The 23,824-nt window shown below is 45.8% G+C and overlaps 1 protein-coding gene across 3 annotated transcripts; it reads right to left on the bottom strand.

The window, feature by feature from the left end:
- Positions 1-1,255: 1,255 nt before the first annotated feature.
- On the bottom strand, positions 1,256-22,929 carry RD3 (RD3 regulator of GUCY2D). Of its 3 annotated transcripts, none has more exons than XM_061990072.1 (4): positions 22,844-22,929; positions 12,656-12,965; positions 4,980-5,288; positions 1,256-2,096 (listed from the first exon to the last, which is right to left on the bottom strand). In XM_061990072.1, exons 2-3 carry the CDS (start codon positions 12,949-12,951, stop codon positions 4,991-4,993), a joined length of 594 nt encoding a protein of 197 aa, XP_061846056.1. In that variant the 5' UTR covers positions 12,952-12,965; positions 22,844-22,929; the 3' UTR covers positions 1,256-2,096; positions 4,980-4,990. The 3 variants fall into 3 exon arrangements, with proteins under 3 accessions (XP_061846056.1, XP_061846055.1, XP_061846054.1); XM_061990071.1 differs by having other exon boundaries at positions 1,256-2,713; XM_061990070.1 differs by lacking the exon at positions 22,844-22,929 and adding an exon at positions 22,493-22,565 and having other exon boundaries at positions 1,256-5,288.
- Between the last annotated feature and the right edge of the window lie 895 nt (positions 22,930-23,824).

Consider the following 23,824-nt stretch of genomic DNA (forward strand, 5'->3'; position numbering starts at 1 on the left):
TTTGCTCACCTTTCTGTCATGTTTATTAAGATCTCATCCTGCAAAGGTTTTCCCTTAGTTTGAGAACATCTTTGTGCAGCAGCTGCACAGAAGAAATGTGGCAGTCACTGGGAGACCTAGGGCTAAGCCCCCAACCCTCGGGGGCAGCCTAGTATCTTTCAGATGCCAGCCAGTGTGAAACATGGCTTGTCTGGTCATATAAAGGGAACAAGAGGTCCCTTGTGCCAGGAGCCCACAGCACGGACAGCAGTGCCAGGGACAGGCAGGAGCTGGGATGGCGATGTCTCTGCCTGGCACAGGTGGGTGGCACTGGAGGAGGCTTAAGAGCCATTCCACAATGAGAAAGGCCTTGACTCTTGCACTCCCGTGCTGCTCACAATGCATTTTGGTCAAACCTGCAGTGCAATGTCCTTTATCAGGGAGGTTTAGTAGAACACAAGAGTGTCAGACTGGCCATTCAGCCAAAGCCTAGCCATCAATAGTTTTCCTCTTGACAGAGGCTTGTAGCAGTGTTTTGGGGAAGCAGTGTGAGCAACAAGCAAGAACGACTTGTCTGCAGCTTCTGGAAAGGAGTGGCTTAAGCCTTGTGCTGTAGGCCGCATCCTGACCACTGGGGTTTGCTAACTCTCTGAACACATCACCTCGCTCTTGAAACTGCTTGTGTGTCTGACCTCCAGAATATGCTGAGCAATGCAATCCATACTTCAGTAACATTCTGTGTGGGGGAAAAGATTACTTCCTTTTGTTTAACATATGCGTGCTTTGCATGTCTGGGGCCATCTGCTACTACGAAGGTGTTCCAGTACCCAGGAGCAGGTACAGAATCGACAGGAGTGACTTACAGGTATCCATTTTGCCACTTCTATCTTCTCATTTCATGCTAATACTGGTTCATGTAAGATGTGCTTGGAAGCATGTTGAGGAAAACTTCCATTCATATCTGTGAACCATGTAGCTTCAGAGAATTTCAGACCTTTGCAAGTGTTGAATCCTGGTTATTTACCACCTTCACCTTTGGGATCTGTTTGTAGAGATAGCAAGATAGAAAGTAGATGGCTGCATTCGTAGCCTGTAGAGAGAGGTTGGTTATTTTATGTTTACCATTCGTGCCTTCCTCCTTTGATACACACACAGGGCACAGTATGGCAGTGGAACAGCTGTTGTGTTTGGCTAGATGAAGACAGATTGTGTTTCAGGAGATCTTTAATTAAAGACAGCAAGTACAAAAAAATTGTTTTAAATTTCACAGCTTTGCTTTAATTCTTTGAGGTTCCATGATAAGATGTATGAACAGTGCAATCTCAGCAGACAGGTAATTCCTGTGGAGCTTACTCCAGTTCCCCATGGCGTGACAGCTGTCTGAAGGATGTGCTGACAGGAGTGAGGAACCTCACCTCCCGCACACCTTTGCCGGCTACAACAGCCTGCGGGTCGGGCTGGGCTGTAGAAGCCATAGAAGCAGGGCTGCACAGTCTCCCTCAGGGGAGCGGTGACTGAGGAGTGTTAACAGTGCAGCTGAGCTGCTATAGAGGTGTTGCCAGCACTTGTTAGAATATAGAGTAACTTTAGGACTGCTTTTTTCCTGGGTGTAACAATCTCTTTTGAACAGCATAACACTGTCAGCAATGGGGGCAACGGTAATGCTCTGGGCCAATACCAAAATCCTTGCTCAGTTTTGAGAGGATGACTGAAGATGCAGAATGGTTCTTGTTCAGTTCCCTTGTTTGTTAATGATGTTGTGTTGCTGTTTGACTTTTTATTCTTCTTAAAGAACTAAGACACTGGCCTAGCTCTTAGGAGAGGCTAAGAATGGACCAGGGACTCAGCAGGGCTGTGTAGAAATGTTTTGGTTTGTTGGATTTTTCCTACCCTAGTAAGTGGTGCAGTCCAGGAGGAGCAGAGCTGTGGACTCGGCCAGTTGTCGGTGAGGGCCTGAGGCTGACACAACACAAGAGCTGACTTCAGACCAGTGTGAGTCCAGCTTTACGGTCTGTGAGCCAGCTGCAATGGGGCTTTGAGGTTAGCTTCTTCCAGTGCCGTGGACCATCCACAGTAGGTTGCATGCTCCTGATTTGAGCTGAAATGCTGATTTAGCCCTGCAAAATGTGGAATTGGGACAAGGCAGACATGAGTGGCTAGCTGCTGACACAGGCTGTGACCAAAGGATTATTTATGGTTCAGTCTACGGCATTCTAAGAAAAATGAGCAGTGCTGGCACAGCGCAGGACGGGTGCTCCCTAACCCTCTTCCCAGCTCTGCTGGGGTACCAGAAGGTCACAGTCAGCTGGCTGCAGACAAACAGGACCTTTCAGAGTACAAGATAGCACGGAGTAGGAGTAGAAACCTCCTAGCTTGGTATCTGAATATCCTTTTAACATCAGATACTACTGTGAGCCAGTGTAACTATCAGAAAAGGTATAGAGAGAATAATACTGTTTACAAATTTGGATTCTGTTTTATTGTGGCTGTAGAAATGGTGGGTAAGTTGAGGCAAAGCAGCTGTCACACACACAACCCCAGCCTGGCTGCCATAACATACATGGCATTGCTCGAAGGTTGGATTTGTCTCCCTTTGCTGCGTGTTGGATGACAATGGTATCTGCTGCCTTGAGTTTGTTGAAGAAGGACATGGTATGGTCAGGGGCTTCTTTAATAGTGTGATTTCCTTGGCTTTGTCCATTGGTGTAGGGGCAGTTCGTTACTCTTGCTTCTCCTTAAGAAAGAGTAAGCACGTTATAGACACTACACTGTAAGAAAGAGCTTTATGCCAGTGTCTCAGAATGTCCTGTCTCTCCCAGCAGTCCATCAAGTATTGCATCAATATAGTCAATACTGAAGGTGTCAAACACAAGAGTGCAAATAAAATGGCTACAGGAGCTGTAGCATGAAATTCATTAACTCATCTCAGCCTTCAGTATCATACAGCAGCTTGAAAATACATTTAAAAGGAAAAAGTTAACTTTTTTCCAAACAAGAGTTTTTCTACAGATTGTGGTGATCCCTTGCTAGAGATCCCACGTCATCTAGACAACTAAGGCTATGCTAAGCCTGTCAAGACTTTGGTTTTACTTCATGTACGCAATCACATTACTTTGCAAGGACATACAGCTGAAAAACACCAAGCTGACTGTCAGAAGGCTTCAAACTCTCCCTCATTGACCTAGAGTTGAAATAGCGTGGCCCAAACTAGATGCTGTGTTTGGAAACCCTGAGTTCTTTGTTGGAAGTGAACTTTTGCTTTCTGTCCCTAGGAGGTTTGCTGGCAGCAGTTTTTACCAAGACTAAAAGCTACAGGCTGGTGCTAGTAGGAAAGCCTTGTCTTCAATCTTAGATAGCCTAGAGGGGAAAGAGGAAAAGCCAGAATCCCACAGTCTTAGAGAGCTCTTTAGGGTTTGATCTTGATCTTTGTTTTATGCTGCCCTCCTCCATCTCTGGAAGAAACTGCACATTTCTACTCTAGGATAGATTTCACATACTGGAATTCCTCCCAGAGCTGGCACTGCTTCAAAGGATTTTCTTTTGGCTGGAGTACCCGCATGCTACTGCAAAGACCCCTTGGGAAAAAGAGTCAGAAATGGACAAAAGAACAACAAAGCTACAGGGTCCTCCAGGAGGCTGGAGGCCCAAACCCCCCTGGCATGGTTCCCCAAACACCACTCATGCAAGGGAAGCATACTGAAGCATCCTTCCCCAACTCCCTTTGGTCACCACAAAGCATCCTGGCCCTTGCCTTCTCTACAGGATCTATGACTTTGAGTGTGCCATTCTTTTTCCTTTGCTGGTAAGAGCTCTCTCTACAGATGCTGAGGTAGGGCCGTGGTAGCTTTTCCTTAGCTGCATTTTCCTGTTCCTTCAGGGTCTCAGCAGAGCTATGCTGGTCTACAAGTGGCTCAGTTTGCATTAAAGATTCTTTTGTAATAATACCAACTCATCAGCCAAGAGCCTGTGATACTGGAAAGCTCTTTTGAGCACCCGTGAGGGAAGACAGAAAAACCTTCCTCTACCAGAGCCTTTCAGTCACTCACAGCAGCAGCTTGTTAAAATGATCTCAACCATTGCAGCCTCACGGAGAGCCCTGTAGCTGGATACTGATTCCCTTCCCCCTGCTCTCTGCATTGATACTATACTCAAGCACTCTTTCAGGCTTGGCTATAAACATTAATTTCAGCCCACTGACTTACTCCTGGGAGGCAGGGTGGAGCTCAGCCACACAGAACAGGGAGGACCATCCACAGCACTTGACAGGGCACTGATGTATCCGCCCATACAGCTACATGGCGGGTTGTTACATTTCTAGTTACTCTGCTGGTGCAAGGTTCAAGGGGTTCTGCCTGCACAAAAGAGAAAATACCCAGGAAACCCGAGCTTGCGTAAACTGGTTGCTGTGGGGTAATATTGGTCTTTCATCTCAAAGAGCTTGGGTCTGTTTCAGCTCAGGTTGGATTGTGAATTGTCAGCAATGAGCAGTGCTGAGGTTACCGGTGAAGTTTCTCGTAGCACTGAGGAAGGTTACTGGTTGGAAGTTTGGTTCCAAATCAGGTACTAGCTTTGACTCGCAGGCCTGATCCTGCAAGCCTTCCTCATTTAAGTGGCTGTCTTGCTTTCAGCAAGATTGGTCCAGCTAGCAGCTCTCACCAGCTTGGGCCAAAAGCATTTGTAGATAACTACATCCAGGCTTGAGGGGGAGAGGGAAAAAACAGTCATCACAAAACTAATGCGTTTTCCACAAGAAAGCGGTAATAAAAATGAGATCATAAGTGAGCCTTGCCCTTAAGGTTACTGAATAGCTACTGAGTTAGAGGAAAGGCTAACATGTTTGGTAAGAAATTGTGTCACACAGCGTGGGCATCGGCAGCAGTTACTATGGACACAGCTTTCAAGAGAGAGATAGGCAAGAAGAGAGAGAGCTGGAACGAAGAAGAAGCAGGAGAGCTAAAAAAGGGTTAATTGGGCTTTTAAAAGATCACTAAAAACCATACTCAGTGTAGAGTCAGTAATCCTTGCCATTCCGAAACTCAGGCATGCTCCAAACCCTCCTGGTAGGCTGGGTGCCCCGTTCCACGTCCTCAGAGATGGTCTTGATGTCACTGATGAAGGGGGAAATCCTGGACCGAGATTTAAATGTTGCTAAGGAGAGGCTGGTTTTGTTCTTTGTGTTCCATTGCCTGGCGAGCTTCTTGGCCTCTTCCTCCTCTTTGATCTTCTCGGCAGCTTCCTGCAGGACAGAGCGGAAGAGCCGCGATACTTCCTGCACTTCTGGTTCGTATTCAGCAATGAGCTGCCGGAATCTGAAAGGCACAGCCAAGGCACAGCTTTGATTAAAAGCATCCAATTATGATCACCGCCAAGCAATTGAGAGAGAGCAGAGAGCTTGCCCTCTCCTGCAAAGTGGGACTCCCTGGGCTGAAGGGAACAACAACAGGGAGGGGCCGTGAAGATCTGCTCAAGGTCGCTAAAATCACAAGCCAGCCAGAGAATGTCAGGAAGCAATGAATCACCGTTCCTGTTAAGCACAAGAAATAATAGGGAGCACCAAACAAAGCTGGAAGGTGGCAAGTCTGAAACAGAAGGAAGTGCTCCTTTCTCACGGCACCCATTCAATCGGAAGTCAGTGCTATCAGTAGCTTCAGAAACCAAGTGATAAGAGGAGTTGGTGGAAAATGTCCCAGTTGCTGCTGATTAAACGTGATTATCCCAATACAAACCCTTGCTCAAGTAGTCCCTAAACTGCTGTTTACCCAAAGCTGAGGGTAAACCAGGGAAGTCCTACTACACTTCCCATTTCCAGTTCTCGTTCCCCACAGCGTTATCCAATGGCCACCTAGATGAACCAAAATCTTGTAAAACTCTTCTTTGTGATGTGTTGGGTGGTCTCTTAATACTACACTGAATTCATATTTCAGTGAAGTTGTATTTCACCTTCCTGTGCATTTCTGAAGGATACTGGACAGGCTTAGCTGATTAACACCTTGATGGGCAGCACACACTGGTCACATCGATATTCTAGTTGTTCCATTTCTGACAGATGGTCATGTGGCTACTCTTCTAATAAATATTCAGTTCTTAAAATAAAAATTACATCTACAAGAAGTCACGGTGCTAAACTAGAACTTCACTAAAATCCAGTCACTTTTACTTAACAAAAACTGGAGTGTGTAAGAGCTGGAAGCATTTTAACAGAATGGAACGAGGATGGAAAACAGCAGGAGGGCATTTAAATCAGCCTAATACAGCAGAAACTGGGAGGATAAGATCATGCCTCTTGGTTGTTTGATAAACTCTCAGAATGTATCACTACGGAATTGCACTGCTTAATGTTGTACCAAAGGGTACACAAGCTAACAAGGACAGAAAGAAAACCAGAGATAAACCAAAAAAACCCCACTCTTTGTACATTTCTGCCTTTTGACTCTTGTTGTGGAGGCCTGGTGTTGCACATACATCTTAACACCATGCTGTATCCCAGATATTTCAGTATGCTTCTCTCCCAGCGAGTACTGGCAGCTACACGCACAGCTGTGGAGATACCAGTACTGCAGGCTGAGGAGACTCAGTATCAGCAGAAGCACCAGTCCCTTTCAGGGCCAAGTTACAGGAGTTTGACACAAAACCTACCAAAAGAACCAAGATCTTCCTTAATCATTTCAGTTGCTTTGGATGAATTCCTAAATCTCTCCTCCCCCCCAAAAAAGAGGAAAACAAACAAAAAAACCACCCCACCCAAAACCCAACTCTAAACTTTGAACATTTGGTTGCAAAAAGCCTCTGAGGCACTGTAGCTCCCATTGGTACATAAGTACTTCTGCAATGATGCAAAACTGAATTGTGCAGAGCCTGTGAGAGCGTGAGGCTGGGTCATGCTGGGGGTTAGCACATAACAGCGGGAACAGAGGCTGGCTGTACATTGCAAACGTCCTTTCTGCCTTCTGAGGAGGCACTTCAGCTGCATTATCAAAGAGCCAAAAATACAGTTTTCACAATAAATGGGTTTCTCCCTTTATTCTAGTCAGAGGCATAGACAAATGAGTCCACTGAAACCTGAGTCTTTGCAGCATTATTATTATACCAGGGAAAGCACCTTCAAAGGACTTCTATTGCAGAGGTGAACTGAATGAGTCATTCCCTTGTTTTATGTCCAAGTGTATTTTAAAAGAGAGATGCTGCTGTATTTTATATATATCTATCAGTACATACTCTGCTTTTGTATTGTCGATTGTGCACCCAGAAGGCCTTACGACTGCCCCTAGTTTTACTGGCTGTGTGTCACACTGCTGGATTGTGGCTCCAGCATGGGTAGCTTGTGCCAGGCTATTACTGAACCAGTGATTGGCTCTGGCAGTAAGAGAGAAGAAGAGGGGTAAGACAGCAGATTTACCCCCTGAGCACAGAGCTCTGCTGATGATGCCCTGTGTTGGTAGTAACACTCCCAGCCAGCCTGATTGAAACAGTTTTCTAAAAATTGGAGTAACTTTTCACCTTCGTAGCTGTCTGCCTCTTTGCACTCTTCTTAGGTAGAGCAGCAAGAACTGTTTTGTGGGCTCTGCTTTTGCTGTTAAGATTTACCTCTGACCTTTCAGGACCAACACAAAAAGTACTTCATATGGATTTGAGCGGGTCTAAGAAACAAACAGAAAGCAAGCCAACAGACTGTCATCCAAAGGAAAGCCACTCTCATTCAGATGGAAAAGGGAAAGAAGGCCCTTTCCTCTCCCCCAGCAGGATAAACTAATTTTAGCCTTTATTAATGCCCATCAAATTTCAGTACCAGTAGGTCTGTTCAAGGGACAGCCCACATATGTGGCTGTCTTTGGACCCACGTCCAGAAGGTGTGTATGCCACAGGTATTTCTCAGCAGAAAAGATGGACAGATTGTCAGGGGTTGAGGTCTAGCTCAGCCACTCTGTGTACCAGAAAATAGATGATGTTTGCTGCAGCCACCTACACATAATTGAAGCTGTCTTCCCCAGTTATCAACAAAAGCCAATTGCTGTGCTGAATGATCAAGCAGTCTGCCCTCTGCACAAAACACATGGCCTACAAAAACAGTAAAACCACCCAGGTCAAGGAATAGGGGCTTGTGTCCTGAGACAGGCAAAGCTGTGCAGTGAAATTGTGCACACGCAATTGCACAAGGCTCACCTGTCTTCTAGCACAGGTTAACACCCTTCCGCTTTGGCACAGGATAGTTTCAAGCTAGGCAACTGCATAACCATATCTAGAAATCCCTCAACAAGGTTTCCTTACTCATCAGAAAAGTATAGTTCTCTGTATGTTATTTGTGAAACAAGTTGTGATACTGCAGTAGCTAACCTGTGATATATTGTGCGATTCACACAGCCTTAAATGCAACTGTCAACAAAACTCACCTTCAGCCACCCCAGAAGCCTGGGGAGCATGCACAGGCACACATAGGGATGAGCACATTCCCTGGCCCAGGCTGTGTTTTAATCACAGTTCAAACAAATTTGTTGTTTAAATGGTGACCTTTCGTTTCCCCATATGGCCATGAGATCTGAAGAATCTGGCTGTGCTTGGCTTGGGCTGGCGCTGTTATTCTTTAAAGCACTGTCACCTGCTTGTGTTATTCTGTAGGTCCCCAGTTCAGGAGGTGTCCTAAGTACAGCTTGAACTTTCAAGACCTGTTAAACCCAATGGAAGTCCATCAGCTTAAACAATATGCTTATAGTTCAGTGTGCTCCTGAGTGCCTGTCTGAACTGGGACCTCTAAGGAGATTTAATCATTCGAAGAAAACGTGGAGTGCTTAGTGCTAAGAATTAGCTGCTGACTACTGAATCTATATTTTGAGCAGGAATTCTGGTTATATTGTAAGGCTATGAAAAGCTTTGCTACAGAAGGCTGCTTGGCTCTCAAAAGTCTATGGCATCATTCACACTAACTGTATTCACACTAACTCCTGTCACATCACTTAAAACTTAAGCTCATAAATGACAAACAAATCCCTTTCTGATTTTAGGTCATTTTTCTTACATTCAAACATACTAAGAAGTCCACCTCAGCTATACACAATCCTTTGAAAATGACAGTCCTTAGCCTGTGGTATTAAAAACATCTTGGATCACCAAAATTCAGGTTTACATTTCCATATTAGTGATTTTTGGTTTTGTCTCCCTGGGCAGAGGAGGACAGAAACCCAACTGTTTCACTTTTGCTGAAACGGAAAGAAATGAAACAGACCATAGCTAGCTCTGATGAGTGTTCTGTATTACCAGCCTACTACTAGTGCACTCAATCAGTTTAGCCATGGCAGTTAGTACCTAACTGCCTCACCAAAATCACTGACACTTCCTTCAGGTGGCTCCAGGATTTAATTTTAAATATAGTCAGTGATCTCCAAGCCAGTAACCTAAAGGTAAGTCACACCTGAATGCAATACCTTTATTTGTAGGAGGTAAATCAGAGCCTCCAGGTATCTGATGGTATTTGCAGTATACTTGAATCCTTCCAGAATTTCAAGAGGCTCGAAGGAAAGTTTATATTGTCCCAAAGTACAAAACAGGTAAACTGTATCAGAAAAAACCCTCCCATTTAAGAGGTGCTGGTTTCCACATCTAAAGAAACTAATTTATGGAAACTCTGCCTCTCAGTAGATGTGACTGTAGCCACAGAAAGGACAATTTGGAGAATCATTTAGACCTTTGGAGGATAAAGTGATGTCTCTGACAGCTCATGCTAAGATTTTGTTCTGGCTTTGATTCTGAGCTCAGAATCTTACAAAGAAGGAGACCTTGCATAACACAAACAAAACACACTCTGCAGTCTTGCAAACTGCATGCTACTTGTGTTATTGAAGTGTTACATGCTTGTCAAGTACATGGAAAAGGACTTCAGCTCTTCAAAAAACAGTCTAAGATTGAAGGGAAAGGACCAAGGTTAGTATTTCAGACAGAACCAAGCGTTTCAGTAAGGTACATGCTCTGCATTTGATTTTCAAATGCAAGCTCATCGACTTTTTTTCCTCCGTGGAAGGTTTTTCTAAAAGTTGCTACATGTTAGAAAGTCACAGAGTATACCTGAGGAAACATCTGCAGTGCAATGATCCTGTGATTGAAGTGCTTTGCTGGAAATGTGAAGATTTCAGTTGAGTTCCTATTATACTAATCTGCAATTTTGGGGAAGTTAATCTCACTTTCTGAGAAGATAATTTATCCAACTTTGGCTGCATTTTAGTTAGATTGTATACTCCTCCTCCTCTCTCCTGTACATTTTCCTTTCCTAGTGTGGCAAGCCCCATTCTTTTTCATTGTTTCTATGTCAGCAATGAAGATTCCTAAACCACAGGGTTCTCAGAAGGTAGAAAAGAGGAGGGGTCAACTGTTCACATTTCCAACATAAAATTAAGAGATTACTGAATAAAATTAGTACATATTATTTTAATACAAGCAAAATACAGTTTTCTACAGGAGATATGTAGTTCAGATGTGGGACTCTGCCACAGTGTGCCACAAATGCTAAAAGTTTACATGCATTCAAAAAATGAAAAGCAAAACCCCATAATCTGAATAAACTACTGAAAGAAAAAGCCATGTAAGTGCAGTTATGAACAGAAGGACCAATTCTGGCCCCCAAAGTCTCCAAGTTACAAGGTACAGTAAGCTAGAGGCTATAATTGTCCATACCATTTTAATTTGCTTGCCTTGTTCTTATCTCTTTTCCTTCCACTGATGTTGCTGGCCACTATCTCACATACAAACTGCACATCAGATCAAACAGACCTTTGACCCAGTTTTGCCTTTTCTGTGGCTATGACATTTCCTTCTCAATCACAGAACTGAACCGACAAAGTCCAAAGTTATGCAAGCTTCATTTTTTTAACATGTCTCTGCAAAGGATGCAAACTCCATGGTGTACAGCAAAAAACCCCCCACCTATTGTCACTTCTTGAATCATACTGTAATACAATTTATGATAGTCTATAAGAGCAGTTCAAGAGGATTTTTAAAAGGATAGTTTTATCCTTTTTCAGATACGCCTATCTAGAGCTCACCAATGTTGCCAAGTGTGTTTATCTACTGTCAGCATTATGCTGAATCCTGACAGCAGTGAAGCACGGCTCCAAGCTGCACTGAAATCATGCCTCCTGCATCATCTATCTCAATTTAACAACAAAAAAACCCCACCCAAAAAACAGAGCAGCAGCAAGCTGTGTATGGCTCAGCTTCAGCTTCATACTCTTCTCTGAAGGAGATGAAGAACCTTGAGGCCTCCCAGCTGCAGCAACTCAAGCCTACTCTCATGGAAATAACCTATTTGCCAGACTGGCCTTGCTCAGTGGCTCTTGGGATGCTGAAAATAACTCTAAACCCCAAGGAGGTGACTTGTTTACAGCATAGCTTGGAGTCAGACAAATAGAAGGCAGGTGCTGCTCCTAGCAAACCTTCACTGGAGAGAACTTGGCCACCGAATCGTCTCAAATCTCTGATTTGGCCACCATGGCCATGTGCCAACTTGCCTCCAAAGTTCCCATGGAACACAAGGCCTAGAGGGGCAGCTTTGGTAGCTTTTGTTGGCTGCCCCCACTGTAAGACAGAGGACCATCTGTTTCTAGCTCTCTTACATTTGTAGTTCAGGAACTGTAGATTCATTTTTTCAAAGGGAAACCTGTGAGAGATGGCAGGGTCCTGAGAACACCATTGTATCTGGGTTGCCAGTTCTGTCTAATCCCAACTGAAGAACGTGTTGGAACAGGGAAGTGGATTATAAATGCCCATTTCATGAGTTAGCTTTGGCTAAGGTGGACTTCAGATTCACTATTCCTGTCTTGCACTGTTTTGAGTGAGAGCATTTAACTTAGAACAGCCTCCCAAAAGGAAGAGTCACCTCCCTGCCTTCCAGTTTGGATGCTAGAGCAGGCCCGGATCTATTTCTGAAGGCATTTTCACAGAAAGTTACTCAGCTGGCAAGCAGCAATCCCATGTCTAGCACTTGAAAGGCTCAACAGCAAGTCCAAGAAGCTGTGTCTACATCTACACTGCATCTACACCTAGTTGTTCAAGCCAACTGCATGCCTCACCTGCATCCTACTCCACGTCAAGGGTGGAGAAGGAGGGCAAGGGAAGGAGAAACATGCAGTCCCTTTCTCTGGGAATACCTGGCTCACAGGCTGAAAACACAACAGCACTTTTTGGCTAGTCTGGACACTGAGGAGAAGTGCTTCAATAGACAGCTGGACAGCTTAAATGAAGGAAGGCAGGCCCCAATGATAGTGAGTAACACCAAAGCAGGTTGTTCAGAGACTATGGAACATCCACCCTTAAAGATATTCAATAACAGATCAGGAGCAACCTGATCTAACTTTGACGTTGGCCCTAATCTGAGTAGGTCCTACCTCCAGACATCCCTTTAAACCTCAATTATTGAAGCAAAAGCCATGACAGTACTGAAATGGTAACTGCTCATTCAGGCAAGATAGAGCTGCTGTGACTGCTTAGGAGTGTAAAGTGCTCAAGCCAGCCTGAGAGGGTAATATCAGTAATGGTTTGGCCAAAGTGATACCATGTTAAACTGACTTAAACACACATCATGACTTATGATACAGTTTTGGTTCTGTTGGTCCTAACAACTCCCCCTCCCTCCACATGTATGATAAAGAGGAGAGGGGGAAGGGCAAAGTCTGTATCATATCTTTTACTGTACCTGAGTATGACAGGCCCACAGTAGGAAGGGTGTATTTTGGTGCACATATCCTCCAGCTGCAGGCGTTCTCCTGGGCTGATATCGTAGCTCTGCTTTGGATAGCTGACCAGCCAGCCGTAGTCCACCCCAGTCTTGATCTTGCGATACTCATTCTCCCGCTCTCGCTGCTGCTTCTCTGCCTGCTTGGTCTGCCAGTTCAGCTCCGTCATCAGCGTCTCAACCACCATTTCCGTGGGGCTCCTCTGCGAAATGCGGTTTGGGGGCTCATTCCACCTGAACCAGGATGCCAGGGACATAGTGCTCTCTGCGTCTTCATACGCAGTGGGTTGAGGGGAGGGAGGGAGGGAGGAAGAGAAAAAGAACTGTGCCATCATCAACACACCTCAACAAGAACATTCTCACAGCCCCCTGCTCCAGTCTGTTGTTCACCTAAAAGTGCTATTGGATTAACCACTTAGAACTAACTGGTGCTGAGCAACAACCCTCATGGGAGGGCACAGACTTGCAGCACCCTTACATGCAAAAACTCAACATATAGAGTCAAGCTATTGCTGGGAGTCACATTCTAGCCAACAGGAGATGCTTAGAGAGGAGAGCAGGAGAGGTGACCTGATATGACAGGTTGACTCTATCTGAATGCCAAGTGCCCACCAAAGCTGCTCACTCCCCTCCTCAGCTAGACAGGGGAGAAAAAATATGAATATCTTGTGAGTCGAGATAAGGACAGGGAGATCAGTCAGCAATTACCATCAGGGGCAAAAGACACACAACTTGGGGAAATTAGTTTATCACTTATCACAGGAGGATAATGAGAAACAAAACCAAATCTTAAACCACCTTCCCTCAACCCCACCTCTCCTCCCAGGCTCAACTTCACTCCTGAATTCTCTCCCTCCTCTCTTCAAGTAGCACAGGGGATGGGGAAGGCGGTTTGCAGTCAGTTCATCACCAGCTGTTTCTGCCACTTCTTCCTCCTCAGAGGATGGACTCCTCACACTCCTCCCTAGCTCCAGCATGGGGTCCCTCCCATGGGAGACAGTCCTCCAGAAAATTCTCCAACATGAGTTCTTCCCATGGACTACACTGCTCCATGAACCACTTCAGCATGCATCCCTTCCACAGGGAAGGCACAGATTACTCCAGGGCAAATCCCCCATGGGGACACAAGTCCTGCCAGCAGACCTAATGTGGCAGGGGGTCCCTTCTCTGTGAGCCCACAGGTCCTCCCAGGAGCCTGCTCTAGTGTGGGCTTCCCATGGGGTCAGAGTCTCCTTTGGGCATCCACTGGCTCTGGCATGGGGTCCTCCCCAGGCTGCAGGTGGATATCTGCTCCTCCATGGCCTCTGTGGCTGCAAGGGCAAGGCCTCACCATGGGCTCCATCACGGACTAGAGGGGAATCTGCTCTGGCCCCTGGAGTACCTCATCCCCTCCTTCTTCATTGACCCTAGTGTGTGCAGTTGTTGCTCTCACATATTCTCGCTCCTCTCATCTGATTGCTTCTGGGCTTGTCCAGGGGAGATGTTTCCCCCTTCTTAACTGTTATCCCAGAGGTGTTAACCACCATTGCTAATTGGTTTGGCCTTGGCTGGCACTGGCTCTATTGGACATAAGGGAAGCTTCTAGCAGCTTCTCGCAGAAACCACCCCTGTAGCCCCTCTGCTACCAAAACTTTCCCACACAAACCCAATACACCTGGGTAGATTTGCTGCTGCTGCAGCCTAAGTGTCAGAGCTCACCTGTACCTGGGTAGTACTGGCAGGAGCAACAGCAGCATTAACTACAAGGCCAGGAAGAGCTTTAACCTTTACTTAGCAAATGTGGTATGGCATGTAGGAGGGGCCACACCATGTCCAACTATTAGCTATGCTGGAAGAGTACACCTTAAGCACTACACCAGTGCCCAGGGAACTGAAGATGGCTGAGGGAGGACGAGCAGAATACCAAGGTTTAAACTACTATTACTTCCAAATTAAAGGTCTCTACTGCTGGGGAGTTACCCAGCACTTTGGTGAAGTTTGTTCTGCCTTTTATCAGCTCAGGAAAAGATGGAACTGACTTCCCACACAGTCAATATCTTCACGTAGTCACTTCAAGAGGACAGTGTGTGGAACAAAGTTATTGTCTTTGTACTTAAACACAATGGAATCCAAAGTAGGCACTGGGGACCTCAACAGGAGCAAAACAGCATCTGTTTCTTTACACAACACACTTACATGCCTTGTTGCTCCCTTCCATGAGCCCCCTGAGAGACGAGGTGGCACAAATAATGGTTGCAGGTGGGATTACCAAAAGGCTACTCCTGGCAGCAGCCCAATCAGGACATGGTGTCAGCAGTTAACATGAGAGCAATGGATTGAAGGGTTGGGTTCTGCGAGGCCTATGCAAAACCTCACTGTTGAGGCACTGACACGAAGATAGACACAGAAAGGAGAAAAAAACGCTTTTGATTTCAGCTGCCGTATTGGGGCCTAGAGCCTTTAGTGACAATGCAAATCACCAGAAGCTCATAACTACCCAGTGCTCCAACTAGAGCCGAGAGCCATGAGGTCCAACACTCCCTAGAAGAGCAATGCTCAATAGGATTCTGCCTTCAGTGCCTGGAAAATGATGCTTCAGTTGCTTTCATGCTTTTATCACTTACCACAATGTAGCCTTGCTCTCTGTCAAAACCGTTCAGATTATGTAAATGTGTCACACTGTTAAAGGAAAACGCTCCAAAAACCTGCAGCGTCCTAAGTTCGAAACTGTTTCAGAATCTCATGCTTAAGCTTGTCTAGAATCAGAAGTTTGCCAAACTACATCAAGGGACTAGTTTCTCTAGTCCTGTATCCTACACCTCTCAGCAAGCAATACCAGTTTCTTCAGAAGGAAGACATAAAAGGGCTGAAAAACTTCCACAAGACACAGGTCTAGCGACCCAGGCTTGTGAGGCCGCAGGTAGTCTGAGACTGTATAAATATTAACACCTTTGCTGTTTTACAGGGCTTATACGTGAGAGATCGCTGCAGTGATTGTTTACTTCAGTGCCCTGTGGTATCAGCCATGATTATTCTTATGATAACAGCCACAGTCAGCAGCTGCTGGAAGTAATCCTGCTTCCATCTCATTTCTGTGCTCTGTAGGAGGGGGAGCAGCAGGTCCTTTCATTCACTTTGATCACCTGGGTGACTCTTGAAGAGCTCTCGAATCAGCACACAGCACTGCCAGCCTGCCTCTGACTTACTTGCCCGAGACACGTGAATGAACTCAGGTTGGAACAGATGTGCCAACAGCTTCAACTCCATAATCCCACCACACTAACCTGTACCTGGATCTTGCTACATGATGCTCTCTGCTCACCAGTGCATGTTATTAAGGATGAAGACCCTTAAGACTATTTCCTTGGTCTTACGACTCCTTGTGTATCACATAGGCAAGCCCTGCTAGCAGATGTGAGCAGTGTAACAACCCATGAGCAAATTATTTTAGAGTCTCCTGTTTCTTCTCAGCTTCTATGACAGCAATTTTTCATAAGCTTTTAGGGGTTCCTGACCAATTCAGGTATCATCATTTCCTTCATCTGATGAAGGTGAGCATGCCCTTCTGTATTTTTCCAGCAAGAGTTTGCTTACTTTGCACTTATTCTGGCTATGACCTGGCTTCACATTGGTTTAACTCTGCTGACTTCAATGGCATTAAGGGTAAAGCAGTATAACTGGGAAGCTGAGGAATATCCTTCCAGCTAGTCCTAGTTCACCAGCTGTTTCCTTTGGAGTAAGAGTGGAATTTAGCAATCAGAACTAGGAAAAAGAGCAAGGAGATCTGAGCTCTTAGTTGACCTGCCCCGGCTTTCACACAGTCCTGGGCTGTTCTTACTGCCTTTATGTTTTTATCTTGCAGGTAGTTATGCATGAGGAGAACCATGCATAGCACTAGCACCATTACCTAACCTACCTACCATTACCAGAGCATAATTAGTTAAAAAAATATTTTGGATGCTTTTTCTGAGCAAGGTCCTGCTGAACCTGAGGTTTGCCCCATCCCAGAGTTTTTTGTAAAGCACTAGCAACAGGCAGATTTGCTTTAGGTATGGGAATGTGGATACTGCTGGCTTTTACTTGTCTCCCACACACTTGTTGAAAAATCTGCTTCCACAAGAGAAGAGTATAAAAGTAAGGAAAGCACCTCACCTGCAGGTGAAATGGCCTGTTTTCAAGTGACAGAAAAGCCCCTGCATGCATTTCATGCACATTGGCAGCTTGTGCTGGCTGTTCCTGAGGGAGTCATGTTTGTATGAGATTGTTTCCTTCCTCATCTCTCATCCATCATCTCCTCCTTTTGAGCGCTGGAATCTGGCCATCTCTATTTAGCAGGCTTGACAAGACACCACTCTTCCCACTACTGGTCTTTGCAGCCTGCAGAAGATGCTGTGGGCTTCATTAATTGCAGCTGCTGTTTTCAATTTAAGGTTCACATTGCAGGCTAATCATTACATGGCCCAAAATGGCTGTACTATCAGGAAAGACTTGAAGGACTATCATCAGGATGTGGGCAACTAAAGGATGGGAAAAGTTTCAGTCTGAACTTCTTATTGGGAAAATGAACAAATTCACACTTTGCAAGCATTTATGTTAATACTATTATTAAAAAGAGAGATGGCCCCACCTGAATACAGATCTTTATGTTGTATAATTAGCCCCTTTTCTGATTACTTGGAAGAGGCTGTCCTGGGACCTGACATAATCCTGTTGATGAACTACTCTGGTGTTACTCAAGCAACATTTGAGAATGGTTTATGTAAGCTCCACTCCAGAAACAGATCCAGGTTTCAAGACTTTTTGCCTTGTTGACTCTACTAGACCTTTGCCTGAAAGACAAACCTTCCTCTCACACTGCAAGTCTGACCAACCACCCTCACAATTAGCTTTAAGCTTTCACTGATCTTAGGTATGTTAAAGCATGGAGTACCTCACTTTCTCTCTCAAACAGCCTCTGAGGGGGTTCTTCAATTTTTAGTGATTGCTAGCAAGTGTCTCTGAGACTTTTCCCATTTGGAGTTTCCTGTTAGCTTTAGTTCTAAAGAAGCTTTTTGCCTCTCTACAAATCTCAATTTAGTTCTGCATTTTGTCAGCAATTCCTGCATTTTTCCCTTCATGTGCTTTAGAGCTTTCCCCATTATCATGGCAAGTTCTGTACAATTTCACCTCATCCTCTGTTTTTTCAACTTCTCCCGTAGTTCCCTACGTGATTTCCTCTTCTTGCACCAAAGAATCAACAGAAATATCGAAGTTCACATGCTTTCATTTTTTCACCTTCCTAAGACAGGATTTCAGCCTTTCCTAGCTTTTTTACTAACAAAGGGAATGCATTAATGGAACTTGCTCTCTGGCTGTTCTTTAGCCAGTGGGAGGCTGTTTATATAACCTGACAGACATCGGTCTCCTTCAGGCTCTCGCAGGTTAGATCACCACTTGCTAAGACTTGTTACAGCAGGGCTCCTTTCTGCTAAACCATGAGTCAGTCAGCAGGACTCATTTGCTTTGTAGAAGATGAATAAAAATTCCCTTTCCATTGGTCCTTTTCCTGGCTCCCAACTTCCAACACCCTCCAGGACAGGAAAAGTGTTGACAGAGGGTGGGAAATGTGAATCTGTGGGAGGAAAAAAAAGAAGAGAACAGAGGTGGATTCCCTATGAAGGTATGTCCTCAGTTTGACAGGTCTCCTGTGGTTTGCCTTTGTCTTCACAGTCTGTCAGTACAGTACTACTGCCAGTCCTAGGGGTATGTTGCGTCAAAACAGAAGGAGAAAAGTCTTAAGGGGCTTGACAAGTAGGAGCCTAATCCAAAGTCCAGTGACGTCAATGGAAATGTTGTCACTCAGCTGGCTATAGATAGAGGCCCAGGAAATCTACTGTCATCCAGGCAAGGCGTACCAACAAACAGGGTTGAGGAGCTGGGAAATGCCTTCCCTCCCTTTTTGTGGATGGTAGTTCCTTACAGCTACAGCCTGAGAGATTCCCATTTCACCTTTTCCCATATATGCCAGATCAGAGGGGAGCAGACAAGGAAAACTATTTCTAACAGCAATGGGACAAGCTCCAGCCCCAAATTGTGCTCATAATTGTACTTTTTTTAAAAAAAAGACTGTAGTCTTGAGGAAAAACAGTATGTGAAACTGCACAGCATATTAAACACTTGGGGTTTTTTGGTCAGGATTTTTAGTTAATTGCTTTTTTATTTGTAAAGTTTGGATTACATTACCCAGAAAAGTCCAGTGTCCTTCAGACAGGAAAGGGTATCTAGTGTCTCCCTGGAGTGCAACTCACAGGTAGATTGAAATGGTTTGGCTACACCTATCTGTGAATTCTGCCATGCAATTGTAATCTCAGTGGAAATCATTACAATCTCAGCCTGAGAACACGCATCTGTGTCCCAAAGTTGCTACAAGGCAATTAATGCTGAAAAAGTAGTAGATAGAGCTTTTCAATCAAGAAATATGAAAACGATGCAAATATTGTGACATTAATACAGCAGCATTCCTCCTTCTGACCTGCAGAATAAAGAGAAAGAACTCTCAGGGACACTAAGGGATCTGCTTATAGACTGCAGGAGGGAACCTGTGCTTGGCTGTATGAGCATACTGATTATCTCGTTGTGATGGACACAAGCTATTTCTGGACACACACACACACACACACACAGAATCACAGTGGTTAAAATATATCCAAGGACATTGCCTTGTTACAAGTAGCAAGGAGCTTTGAATAACAGAGGTATAGGGGATCAAGCCAATCCTTTAAATGCAACATTATTTATTGGCAAGTCTTCATTGCTGCAGGTGTTTCAGGTCAGCAAAAAGGGCTTCACATCCACGTCTAACAGCGAGCTAACAGTGACAGGGCCCTGTGGCACCCAGCAGGCCCCTGTACGCCAGGTAAGGCCTGTCTGCCCTGAGCAGGGCAGTGCTGATGGTCCCACCAGCCTGCTGCAGGCTGACAGCTCCTGCTGCTGCCCAGTCTGCTTCTGAATGACAGGGGCTCTCAAAAATGCTTGAGAATCACTAATTTCTGGATTAGTTTTTCTCCAGTGAACTTTGCTTTCTCATCATTATAGCAATGGGCTGGCTCTTTGCTGCAATTGTCACAGAGAGTTACAAGTCACTGAAAGACAGAAGATAAGCACAAGTGGCACTGTTTCTACCAAAGGAAAGCTGGAGTGGCCTTCTGAAAATAACACAATGGTTAAGCTATACATGAGATCCAGCTCGTCCTGCTCTGGCAGGGGGTTGGACTAGATCATCTTTAGAGGTCCTTTCAACCCCTACCATTCTGTGATTCTGTATGTCACATTTTCTACAGTTGGTAGCCCTCAAAAGATTTTTCTTTGTAATGAAACTCTTTAAAATTGAGAACGCACAAAAAAATTCTCTTCTCAGCTCTCCAACGTTTGTGTAGTTTGTAGAACGTCCTTAGAGTGTCAATCTTTTAGAAGACGAGTCTATCTGATGCATTTTACACTTGCATTTTGATTGCAAGAGGAGTAAAGAAAGAAGAATTCAGCAGGAACAAGGCTCCAAGCTCAGGTATGATTGAAAAAAGTATTTCTCAATCACTAGCCAAAACATGAGGAGAAAAGATAGCTGACCTAACTGGTATGGCTTCATGATCTGCAGTAGAGCTGCACTAATATAAAAAGTTATTTGCCTCACTGAAATAAATGAGAGCTGTGTTGATTGACTCCAGTCTAGAGGTCTTAAAGAAAATGTGAAAAAAGAGCCAAATAGCCTAGAGCTCTACTGATGGCCAGGGCTGTCTACAGAAGATAATCTTTGCATTATCTGCAGAAGCAAAAGGGTGGGTGTTACTCAAATCTGCTTAGGAAGCAGAGTAGCATTTTACAGTTTGTCTACTTATCAGAGCAAATGAGTTCCATCTGCTGAGAAACAGGACCATTTTCATGCCAAATTCCCACTCGCCCTTTAAACAATACTTTCTAATAGCAACCATAAAACCTATCTCTCATGTACAACTTTCACTGGAGTGTTACCTAAAACTACTGAAGCCAGGAATTTAAACCACACTAGTTAGGCTCTATTTGCCTAACTAGTCATTAAAATGACTATATTTTGCTCAGATCTTGCTGTGATAGATCAAACACATCCTCAATTCTATATCTTACTTTGATCTCTGCAGACTGCAAAGGCAAGTTTCCAGCCAGGACAAAAGGACCTAAAGGATTCCTCACTGTTCATTCAGCCATGTAAATGAGAGTTCAGAATGTAACACTGACATGTAGCTTTCCTATTAATTAAGACTACTCAAACCAGAAAAAAAACAACCAAACCAACCCAGCACTGCTGCAATGAAACAACAATGGCATCTGATGGAAGGCTCCATCACAAAAGGCTTTAAAAATTAGAACTCTGAGGGATCTCCAGCTCATCTGTCTCTATTCTAGTGTCATTGTAACTACACAACATTATCAAAGGGGCAGTAACATCACAAACTGGAGTTTCTAATACAGTCATTCCCTGCAGATACTGGCATCTATAGAATTATATATACTAAGAGCTTGAAACTCAGACCCAAAAGCATTTTTGACCTGTTGTCAGTTCCACTGAAGTTTGATTTTTAAATTCATATACTGTGGTGTAGACTAGACTAAGTGCTCTGAAAATGGGTGAGTGGAATGCGCACTCTTCATCCAAACTGAGGACCGATTCTTCTGTGAAAGAAAGAGCAGCTTGTTGCATCATAAGGTGAGAGTGCCTTTTAACAGAAGCCTGCACGTTTCCATTCAGTGCTGAACCTTGGTTACAATATCTGACAGAAAGAATGTTTACTGGAGAGCTGCAAAGTCTCACCCTGTCTCAATTCACTGCAATACTAGTCCATGTGGCAGTTTTCCCTGTAATGGAGAATACTACAACCAGTGATAAAGTTTGGTCTTTGTGACAGGAGTTACTTAAAAATACACATTGTTTTATAATTAGCACCTGAAAGAAAAACGCTAAGCTTATAGTGGGAAAAACAAAGTCTCTCTTTGTAGAGACCACATACAGCATAAGAGGCAACTGATGGAGCTCTAGCAAAGCTCATGCTTTTTTTCTTGTGATAGCTATATGACCCACCTGTGGCCCATCCACAGGGAGCCATCATATAAGCAATGAAGAGCACTGTCTCGAGACAGACTTTAAATAATGTGCTACCATTAAGAGATGTACAGCATAGTTTATCCTCAGTTACACTGCCATAACTCCAAAGCTATTTGACTGACCTTAGCAGTACCGGTACACATTGGACTTCCAAACTGAAGACACTCAGCAGGGCAAGTGTCTAATCTGAGAGGTCTTAAATGAGAGTGGCATAAGCATAAGGTGGCGTAAGCCACGCTTTCCTCCTCGGCTGCCTGTTCTTTACATAACCAGTTACTCAGAGCTTATCCATGCAAGCAGCCCCAGATGCAGTGCTGTGTCCAAGTCCAGCCTAGGCGAGCTGCTGGCACACCCTTCTCTGCCCATCCATCCCACCTCACCTCTGGCAGCAGCTCTCCTGCTGCTTGTGTGTACAGATGGACCCAGAGTGGTCCAGCAAAGAGGGTATCAGAAAGACGAGGCTTGAAGTTGAGCCCTCTAAACTGGCATAGGGAGCTTAAACCCACGTTGGGGTATGGATTAGCCCTGGTGAGGAGAGATGATAGCTGGGTTTACAGCAAGGCTTTTGACCTAACCGGGCTTGGTCCAGTACCTTTACGAGATTCAGCTACCCGTCAGAAAACTTGCACCTCTCGACTTCGGCAGACTTCGGTTCCTGTTTAAAAATCCCTCCAAAACCCGAGAACTTTGCAGGGGTTTCTAACCTGCCGCTAAGCCGCTGCTTTGAAGAGACGAACGCAATTCGGAGGATTCGGACTTTCTACAGTAGTTAAAACCAGGTGGCTGTTTAACTCCCTTCGCCGGGCCCCTCCACTTCGCTCACGTCTCCGGCGGCGCTGCCCCGCCGCTCCCTCACGGCAGCCTGCCGGGCCGGGAGCGGCAACCACACCAGCGGCGAGCACGGGAACCGGCAAACCCCCGCCCCACACACGCTTGGCAGCAAGGCCCGGGGAACACCGCGTTTCCCCTCCGTTCGGCGCCGGCCGCCGTCCTGCCGGGAGTCCCACGGCCACAGCACCCCGCCCACCCGCCGGCACTTGTCATCTCCTCCTTACCGCGGTCACCCGCTCCCGTCCCGCCGCCGACGCTGAGGCGAGCGGCCGCGCCGCGCCGGCCCGGGGCAGCGCCGCCTCAACACCGCCCCTCCGCCGAAGTTGAACAGAACCACGGCTGGCCGCCCGCTGCCGCCGGCTTCAGGCAGGCGGAGGCGCCGCCGCCGCTCCCCCCGCTCCCTCGGCGGCAGCCCGCTGTTGCCATAGCGACCACGCTAAACCGATTTGGCCCGGAGGCGCCGAGCCCTGACAGGGCCTTGGGCCCAGGTTCCGGCCCCGGGGCGGCGTCGATCCGCTTCCCGCGGGCACTGACCGCTATGGAACAAATTTGCACTGAGAAATAACGGCACGGTGCGTGGATCCGTTCAATTTATTTATCAGCAGGGCCTTCAGTAATAGCTACAGCTGTCCAGGGGGCTCCTGTCGGAGAAGTCACACAGGTTGTGCTGGGCTTGGGGGAGATGAAGAAGGACAAGGGGTCAGCTTGGGAACTGGAAGGGCATGGGGAAAGCAAAGAGGAGGCGAAGGAGGAACTGAGCTGCTGGAAGGATGAAAGGCAGGCAGTGTCAGAGGGCAGCATTACATCTGGGAAATAAGCATATTACAAGAAGGGGTCCAGGAGGCACTGGGAGCTGAGGGATACAAGTGGATTTTGGAAACCCTGAGACGAGACTGGATTTACTAAGAGGTCAGTGAGGAGTGCTGGATTTTGCAAGGGGTCAGTGAGATGAAAAGGAGTGAAAACTGGCCTGGAGACTGCCTGACAGATGGGCAATGCTCTGGGCTGTGGGAGCAGGTCCCCACACCTCATGAAGCACCATGTGTCAGGGTTTGGGGCCACGCTTGTGGTCCCAGCCATGCACAGCCAGAGCGACCCCAGCAAGCATGCAGCTCCTTACTCTACCTCTTCCCGTAGTGCAACATTGCACAGAAACACCCTCTGTGTCATTGGCCAAACCCCCACAAAATTCAAGGGGAGCTGAG

This window comes from Colius striatus, chromosome 2 (genome assembly GCF_028858725.1).
Source record: "Colius striatus isolate bColStr4 chromosome 2, bColStr4.1.hap1, whole genome shotgun sequence".
Taxonomy (NCBI): Eukaryota; Metazoa; Chordata; class Aves; order Coliiformes; family Coliidae; genus Colius; species Colius striatus.